The 9,876-nt window shown below is 40.3% G+C and overlaps 1 protein-coding gene across 1 annotated transcript in view; it reads left to right on the top strand.

Annotated features, from left to right (window-relative positions):
• The first annotated feature begins 577 nt into the window (after positions 1-577).
• The window catches only part of slc43a1 (solute carrier family 43 member 1), a 21,714-nt gene continuing 12,415 nt past the window's right edge, over positions 578-9,876 (top strand). Inside the window, exons 1-4 of the mRNA XM_022760228.1 lie at positions 578-794; positions 6,534-6,697; positions 7,410-7,602; positions 8,261-8,316. Coding sequence (XP_022615949.1) covers positions 6,544-6,697; positions 7,410-7,602; positions 8,261-8,316 — 403 coding nt within the window. The 5' untranslated portion in view covers positions 578-794; positions 6,534-6,543. The remainder of the gene's footprint in view (positions 795-6,533; positions 6,698-7,409; positions 7,603-8,260; positions 8,317-9,876) is intronic.

Below are 9,876 nucleotides of genomic sequence, written 5' to 3'. Positions count from 1 at the left end.
GAAACGTCTCAGTATCTTGGTGGGCAGTCATTCTGTAGGGTGCATCACTGAACTAATTTGCTTTGGTGGACTGAGATGTCATTTGTTTTTCCTGTTTAGTAGCTTTGAACATTATTTACACAGGCAGCAGAGACTTTTGCCTCAGTTTTCCTGCTGTAGATGTGTAAACAAATGGCCATTAGAATACATGCTCTATTAACTGTTAGGGAAATGTGAGTTATAAAGTGATGCAGATCTGTGTCTTTTAAAAAAAACTAATGTTTGTATTCAAGGCTCATTTGTTGATTAAAAAGTAATAGTGTGTGTACAGCTTAATTATTGATGAATAGCTAATTTCAATTCACCACATTTTTGTATTTAAAATGCTAAAAAGTCCACAGCTGCAGGTCCTGTGAAGGACATTTGCATTGCAGTGAGTGGAGTAAAGACATTTGTCCTATACAGCATGAATGAAGGGTGGTGACTTCTCTCCACCCCTTAGCAGCATAAGAAACAGAGAGAGGGAGGGAATTAGAAGTCAAATTAGGAGAAGAGGGGGAGTCTGTAATGAAACCAGAGAGAGAAAAGAAGTGTGGAGTCTCACAGGAACTACCACGAGACCTCCAAAAGGAAGAAAGGAAGAAGGGAAAGAAAAAGGTTTAATTGAGGGGTTGAGGTTCTCACTGTTTACTAATCAACAAAAACAACATTCAGCTGTGAGAGTAGATTTTTAATCATCTTCTTTTCACTTATTGAGCAACAAAAGCCTTTAAAAGAAACATTTCAAGCATTTTCCCTCTTTGAGAACAACTTAAGTAAGTAAATAAGTTTTTTTCCACCTCAAATCTTCACCGTGTTGCTTCTCTGTGTTAATAAGTGTAGTATTAACTGTAATAAGGTGTGTGAAGTGGTGGCATGAAGCTAACCGGCTGCTGATACTCACACGTGGCATGAGTCTGATGAAACATCACAACTTTTTACGTTACATACCAAAGTCTTGTTTCAAAACTTCGCGTATGTGCGTGTTTGTGTGCGTGATAGAAAAAGCCTGAAAGTCTCTACGTCCACAGACAGGAGAGAAATGTCGGTATCAAATAGCAAACGAGGATGTGTAGTAGGCTGCAACTGAAAGGAGCGGGCTGTTGTGACTGCATGCTTTTACTGTAATTTCCTCGTTAATCCTGTCTTTCACTCTTAGTAAACTGCTGCTTTAGTAAGTTCAGTGATGGAGCTGTAAGCTTCTACGCACAGAGCTACAAACATACGTTTTATTGAACTCTGTTTTGTACCTTTTTTTTTTTTATCAATATATATATATATATAGTCTTTTCTTTTCAGCCAGAAGCAGTGGGCGCACACACACGATTGTATCAGGAAGATAAAGACACAGCGTATGTTGCTTTCACGTGCACACGTTAGAGTTAGATTTTGTATGAACCATGATTCAGTTTAAATCAAAGACACAATTAAACTTTAAAAGCCTGTTCAAGTGGATTGTTTTGCATGAAATCACTTCGATAAACTGTGAGATGAATGAAATGAGAAAATAACCACCACAATGAAAAAAAACTTCAATCAATTAAAGCAGTACTGGGTCAATTACTGTCATTGTTGATGAATCTAGAGACTAAAGTCATATCAATTTATAGAATATCAGGAAAAATTATGTTTTTATTAACAGTCCAAACCCCAAAGATATTTCATTTACATTCATATAAAACTCAGAAAAACAGCAAATCCTCACATTGAGAAGCTGGAACCATCAAATGTTTGATATTTTTGAAGGCTACAGCAGTTACAGTTGTTTTCCTTATCAGTTGATTAGCTGATCATTGACTCAATTAATCACTGTGTCTATAAAACATCAGAAAATAGTGGAAATATTGCTTATGACCATGAGAGCCACAGCATTTGCATAGTTCCCAGACCCAAAGTGGTATTTTTCAAATTTGTGTAACTAATAGTCGAAAAACCCACAGATTATTAATTTACTATAATATGAAACTAATAAAGCAAATATTATTTTTTGAGAAACCAGAGATTTTGTTCTTAAGAAATTAGGTTAATAGGTCAATCAAAAAGGCTAGCTGTTGTTTTAGTGCTAGCATTCTTAGCTTGTCAAATGGCCTAATCCGTCAATTTTACCATCAATTAGTCGTCTATCAATCAACTAATCCACTTATCATTTCAGCCTTCAGCCATACAGAAATAGGATGAATTCCGACATTTCGCACAGCACGTGAACGGGCCTTTTTCAGCTGCCACCCAGCGGTGCCGGTAAGAGGACCCGGGGCTGAGGTCATGCACGCGGAGAGACAGCTGCTTGCCAGCCAGGCGGCTTCGGGGGTTGCGTTTTTGGACTCCTCGGGGAACAGAGGCTCCTACGGCGCGAGGTTTATTTTCTTGGAAACCTGTGAGAATAAAGAGTTTGCCCTGCGGTCCTTTATGTCCTGCAGAGGTTGATAAACACGGCTGGTCAAGGTCAGAAATATCCCCACGGGGAAAAAAGAGCAGGGCTGGATGGGAGCAGCAGCAGCAAGACTTGAAAGAAAGCAAGACACGTGATGAATTAAATATGTCATAACCAACTTAAATGTTAATACAGAAGCAGCAGAAAAGGTTTGTTTTGATAATTGTAATCCAAAATGTCCTATAACCACCTCCCTCAGAAATACAGAAACTCTCCATGGCCATAACAGTTAAGTTAGTCATGGCTACATTACATCACTCAGCTTTCAGGTATTTCAGGAAACACCCTCCTTATATGGTGTTCTTCCCATTGAAGACTTCACCTGCTCTCCCACTGCACACACATTCATGCACACACACACACACGGGCTACACACACATACACACTTCACAGTTTACTACAGTGGTTCACAGCTGCCTGCCAACCCTAAAAAGTTTCATGTTTTAGCTTGTTTGCGAGTCGTTGTTGTGTGTTGACTTTGGAGCTTTCACAGCACCAGGACACTCCTTATTATTAACCACAGCATGTAGTTAATAGTTGTCAACCTGCTCTCCATCATGAACACGTGCAGTTTCCAAGTAACTACTGTGGCACCAAGCGGCACAAGAATGTGTGAAAAAGTAAGGTGGAGGTGGAGGCAGCAGGCCAGACTGTTGAGTTAGACTTGCCAGACTTGTGTGTCGTGCATCAGTCCACGTGGCCGTATAACCTGAGCTCAAATACACACAGAGGAGCAACTGATACCGTGGCCTTTCTTACAGACTCGCACACTATTTTCCTGACAGACTCCCTGTTGTATTTACAACATTGTGTCCCCCCGGAGTAATGGCTATCGTTAGTGTCTATGCAATGCGTAGTATCTATTGTGTGCGTTGATGCTCATGGTGCCGCCACAACACGGGAAAATCCAATCCATGTGACAGTCGCCTCTATACTTAGGTCTTTCATGTCTGAAAGACTGCTCTGTCCGTCCACTCTGCTGCATCAACACATGAACAAATACTTTATGACTTTTACGTCTCTTACAGTCCTGAGACTAAAATGTTAAAGTCACAAGACTCTGTATCTCTGAGTGCGTTGGTTGTGAAAGTGTAGACAGAGGATTAATGAAGCTTAGAGTAACACAGCCAGTAGTTGGTATTCGGCACACAAATGTGGATTTACACCTGGGTTTAAAAGCGTAATGAAAGCCTATATGACATTGTCATTTTCATTTATTTACTTCATTAGTGTGTATGTGTTGTGTTCATTAGAGCTGGTAGTTGATTGACTAGTTGAATAATTAATTAGATGCTACCCATGGCCACCCGGATCAAATTCAAGTCACTAATGCTTGTGTACAGAGGGATTTCGAGGTCTTCACCCATCTACTTGAACTCAATTGTACAGGCTTATGCTCTTTCTCGGTCACTACGTTCCTCTGAGGAATGTCGTCTGGCGTTGTTTATGTGACTGCATGTAAGGCAGTCGCAGTCCAGACTGTTCTCATCTGCGGTTCCCCGATGGTGCAACAAGCTACCAAATCCTATCAGAGCAGTCGTCCCTCTCTATCTTCAACAGTCTCTTGAAGACCCAACTATTCTGAGAGCGTCTCTTCTCCTAACATCTCTAACACCCTATCAAGCCTTACTAGTATTCCTATGCACTTTCACTGCACTTCTCTACCTGATCTCCTTGCGCTTGTTGAGTAGATGTAGATCTTAGTACTTACACCGAGGTCTCCTACTGCACTGAAGCTTTAGTGTTGTTCCTCACTTCTAAGTCGCTTTACAGTAATAATCGCATCTGCTAAATGAGTAAATGTAATCGTTAGTTGATTAACAGGAAATTAATGCTATTATATAACTGTTTAGATAACTTATTAAATCGTTTTTTCTCTGTCTTGGTCTTACATTAAATTGAAGATTTGGGGGCTTGGACTGGTGGTCCCACAAAACAAGACATTTAATAAAGTCACCTTGGAGATTTACTAAAGCCTATTGTGATGGGCATTTTATTTTACTACTTTACAAACAATTAATGGAGAAAATAACATTATTTGATTTGGAAACAGTAGTGTCAGTAGTTGCAGCTAGCCAGTTAGTTATTACTGTCGACTCTGATGAGAGACACCCATATCCAAACCCTTTTTACTGTGTGTATTCTTGTACACACAGTACTTTTTGTACTGTTAAGTGTGTACTCTTAATTAACAGGTTAATTGGTTTGTTATACATTTACAGAGCAGGGTCAACGAGCACCCTCTCGCTCTGTTACCTCATTGTTGAGTGTCTGGGAGTTATGTGTGTGTTATGTGTGTGTGTGTGTGTGTGTGTGTGTGAGTTGTGTGTGATGTGTGTGTGTGTGTGGTGTTGTGTGTGGTGTGTTGTATGTGAATGTGTGTGTGTGTGAGTTTGTGTGCGAATCTTCATACTCTATGCCCCAACTACTTACTTGTGTGTGAAGATGTGTGATGTGAATGTGTTGTGGAATGTGCTAGGTTAGGTTTGTGCTAGTAGGTTTTTCATTGTGGGGTGTCAATTACAAAGAAATCCCCCTTTTCAAACTTTCTTTTCAGCACAAAGGCAGTTCACTGGGCTGTGGATAATCGCATTACACGCACGGCTCAAGAGCACATACGAAGACTGAAGGGCACACGCAGAGACAAATCTATCCCATTAGATCCTGTCTCTGTCTCAAGCCCAATACACACACACACACACACACACACACTCACTCAAGAGATGCCCTCATTAGGAACCCCTGTGTGTGTTTCCTGTGACAGACCTTCGCTGCGAGTGGCTGTGATTTCTCCGCCCTCTGTTCCTTTCTTCTCCTTCTCCCTTCCTTCAAATGGAAAAGCTGGTTATATTTGGATCTTTGTGTTTTGTTTAGATGTTTTCCAGATGTGTGTGTGATCCCGGCAGGGTGGCCATGACTGGATCATGTGTGTTGGTCACTCATGTCACAGGTTACAATGACCTGTGACATGTTCTGTGTGTGTGTGTGTGTTTACTTTCGAGGTGGTCATGACTAACCTGACTATTTGATCAGTCATGCCGTCAGTTTTCTGTTTTGTTTGTGTGTTGTTTACATAAAAGCTGGATCACCTCTTACTTCTGAACCAGAGAGATAAACCCAAAGCTAAACTGTGGTTACATGTTGTTGAAAGACCCCTTCAATTCATCTCTGTGCTGCTTTCAGATGGAAATGTCACCCTTTTAAAACGCAATCCCTATTTCCAAAACAAAAGCAGGCAGGGTGAGTGCGCAGCATTGTGTCCCCTGGTCAAAATCAAGGGTAAAATAGCTGCTCTGTTGACAGCACAGTGTGGATTACTGAGGACAATGCAGAGCCAGGTGTCAGATACCCAACTGGGATTTAGAAAACAATTTACAAAACAATGGCTGGTCACATTGGCATTGTCTTTAGGCAGAGAGGAAGATGTAGTGTCTCCCTATAATGAAATATCACAGTTTTCTATGAAGTGGAAGTCAATAGAATGAAAGATGGTGACCTTTCACATGTTTGCCTCTGTTTGGGGAATCAATGATTTTAACTCGTTATCAACAGAACTGAAAATGGATCATGAATGAGATTATTTCATACTCAACTTCAACAGCTTTTAGTAGTGGTCAGGACTGATCATGTGCTGTTTGTGTTATAGCTGAAACAATCAGTCGACTAATCATTCATTTTGTCAACTGACAGTAAATCAGTGAAAACCTTAATAATCACAAGTTTAAGCAGTTTTTAAGCAAGAATTGCTAGAAATAAATTCAGTTTTTGCACATTCATTCAACCATTGACTTTCAGAAAATAGTGAAATGCCCAAGATTTTGCAGAGCCCAAGGTTACCACCTCTATTTACTTTTGACTGAGTGGTGGTACAAAGCAACAAATCAGCCAATTTTTTTTTATTTTTGGCACTAGAACAATTTGTTGTCAAAATTGTTGTCGGTAAATTTGTCTGTTACTCAACTAATCAACTATTTATTTCATAAATATTTTCTTTATTCTGACCGTTGGATTATTTTGCTCTCCCATTCAACTGCTTCTCACCTTCTCTCTGTCTCTGTTCCTCCTCCTCTCTCCTCCATCGCAGAGCAGCAGCGATGTCGCCCTCTCTCCTCCAGGCCTACAGGAGGCGCTGGTGGATGGCGGTGACAGCGGTGATTGAAAACCTGCTGTGTTCGGCTGTGCTGCTCGGTTGGGGCTCCCTGCTCATCATGCTAAAAAGGGAAGGCTTCTACTCCCACCTGTGCACAGGTAAAATCAGCATCACTGAATTTTTATCTTCTGTTTGGGGTCCTGGAGACACAGTGGCTTTAAGATCAAAAAAACGTACTTAACTTTGCTTTATCATCTCGGTCCATCATGATTTTCCTCACGCATTATGAAAATTAAAACTGAAATGATTTTTAATTGATGACATGTTACAGAAGAAAATGACCCAGCTAATTTCTAGTGTTTGACACGTAAAAAAACTAATAATAAAACTGGAGCCGGACCCAAAACAAGCACAGCCCCAATATAACTTATAAAGGGGGTAGAATAAACATGCTTTATAGTCTTTCTCTTACTCTATCAGGGAAGACCTTGTTTTAACAAATTAAAAAAAAGAGAATTATTGGTTCATTTTGCAGTTATTATTGTTATTTTTACACACAGGTAAAGTCAACGGTTAAGACAGTGATTCTCAAACTTTTTTGGCATTTGATTCTTAAAACAAAGCAATGAAAGCTCCTCCTCATTCATCTTTTTAAAAGTCCAAAAGGTAAAATGATCCAATAATTTACTTTTTGTGCAGCAGAATTGTTTTGTTTTCTGTCGGCTACCCTCTTAATCATCTCCAAACCCCACAGATTTAGCTTCCAACCCACTGAGGTCCTGACACCTGTCTCAGGACATGTTTCTGATTGGACTTTCTCTTTACACATTCTTAACTGCTCCTATCAACCCTCCACACTCGTTTGTACAGTGAATGACTCCTTAGTCATGTCTTTGGGGAACTCCTCGGGCAGTGAGCCGGAGGAGTGGGTCAGCTGCGTGGACCAGGAGGAGATGCTGAATCTGGGCTTCACCATAGGCTCCTTCTTACTCAGTGCCACCACCCTGCCGCTCGGTATCCTGATGGACAAGTTTGGCCCACGTCCTTTACGCCTAGTGGGCAGGTAAGGGTTGTCGGAATATTCATAGGTGTTTCACATATGTAATTTGCATATCTATGGGGCTGACATGTCAAACTGTATTGTATAATTCAGTGTAATTCACAAAAACCTAACTTCTTTTCTCAGATACAGATTTGCTTTATGAAAATATGTTGATTGTCTCATGGAGACTTGAATACTACACATTTCATTTATTGATGCTATTGTGAGAAAGAGGAGTGAAAGCCTCATAAAACAACAATCACTTCCTCAACTACTATAGAGGTTGTAGTAAAAATAAAAAAGCTGACAGATCACATTCCCAGAGTGGGAGGAGTGAGATCAGTGGATGTAGGTGGGGCATTACAGTGTGAGTGGGCACATTGTGTGTATAGTAAGTAGTGAAATTGTTTTGGGTGTGGGAATGTGAGCACAGTTGTACTTTCTCACAAAACTGTGACACTGTACTCTGAGTAGAGATGAACTGTGAGCCATCACACACACCTGCACTTGAATAGTCATTTACCAGTAGATCCACACGTGTTGGTCTCACACACACTCACAGTGCCTGAGCTCATTTGCATCACATTTGTTTCTAACATGGCCCTCTGGGAGTTTCTTTACTGCACTTGTTTATATGTGGTATGCAAGTGTTCAAAATTTTCTTACTGTTTCGTTACAGTACGTGTTTCGGTCTGTCCTGTGTTATGATGGCCGTGTCTGCCTACGATCCTGATGGTGAGTACACAAACTCTAACACACACACATGGCTGTATATCAATTTACCAGCTGCAAAATATGAGATAAGAAATATGCAAAGTACATATTCTTATGTCTGTGGCAAAGATATGTATCTGAACATTGTGAAGCATCACAAACTTTCCACTCTGTTTGAATGTTGACTGACAGGTGGAAGTGCAGCACCTGAGGTCATGATTTACTGTAAGATTACAACGCCAGCCGATCATCTAGAAGAGCAACATTCTCCATGTTAACATAATGTGCTTTACTTGTATTATATAACACAGTTTGCATAGCTAAGACATGAAGGCTCAGTTTGTAATATTTTGATGATTGAACTATATTATATGACTCTATTAAACTATGAATATAATCTTAGAAGTGCTGCTAAAAACTCCTTCAGGACATTGTGGTCTGTGTGGCCCAGCTTTTCCATACAGACAGATGAACTGTTACAACAGGTGCAATTAGACAGGTGTGCAAAAGTGTAAAGAGGGCAGACTTCACATTGTCTCCAGATTTTTCACATTCATTCGTCTAACTACTGAATGGCTCCAATCACCTCTGGCAGCGATGGCAGCCATGTACTTGTACTTCCAAAGGGGAATGGTGCAACTTAGATCTTAAATAATCAGACTGTCCTGTGCCTGCATGGCTGTCATGGAAAAGTTGGGCCAACACAGACCACAATGTCCTGAAGGAGTTTTTAGCAGCACTTCTAAGATAATATTCATAGTTTAATAGAGTCATATAATATAGTTTCAATCATCAAAATATTACAAACTGAGCCTTCATGTCTTAGCTATGCAAACTGTGTTAATATAATACAAGTAAAGCACATTATGTTAACATGGAGAATGTTGCTCTTCTAGATGATCGGCTGGCGTTGTTATCTTACAGTAAATCATGACCTCAGGTGCTGCACTTCCACCTGTCAGTCAACATTCAAACAGAGTGGAAAGTTTGTGATGCTTCACAATGTTAGATACATATCTTTGCCACAGACATAAGAATATGTACTTTGCATATTTCTTATCTCATATTTTGCAGCTGGTAAATTGATATAACAGCCATGTGTGTGTGTTAGAGTTTGTGTTACTCACCATCAGGATCGTAGGCAGAACACGGCCATCATAACACAGGACAGACCGAAACACGTACTGTAACGAAACAGTAAGAAAATTTTGAACACTTGCATACCACATAATAACAAGTGCAGTAAAGAACTCCCAGAGGGCCATGTTAGAAACAAATGTGATGCAAATGAGATCAGACACTGTGAGTGTGTGTGAGAACCAACACGTGTGGATCTACTGGTAAAAACTATTCAAGTCCAGGTGTGTGTGATGGCTCACAGTTCATCTCTACTCAGAGTACAGTGTCACAGTTTTGTGAGAAAGTACAACTGTGCTCACATTCCCACACCCAAAACAATTTCACTACTTACTATACACACAATGTGCCCACTCACACTGTAATGCCCCACCTACATCCACTGATCTCACTCCTCCCACTCTGGAATGTGATCTGTCAGCTTTTTTATTTTTACTACCCTCC

Source organism: Seriola dumerili, unplaced genomic scaffold (assembly GCF_002260705.1).
Source record: "Seriola dumerili isolate Sdu_G_001 unplaced genomic scaffold, Sdu_1.0 BDQW01000331.1, whole genome shotgun sequence".
Taxonomy (NCBI): Eukaryota; Metazoa; Chordata; class Actinopteri; order Carangiformes; family Carangidae; genus Seriola; species Seriola dumerili.
This window is presented reverse-complemented; position numbering and strand designations above follow the sequence as displayed.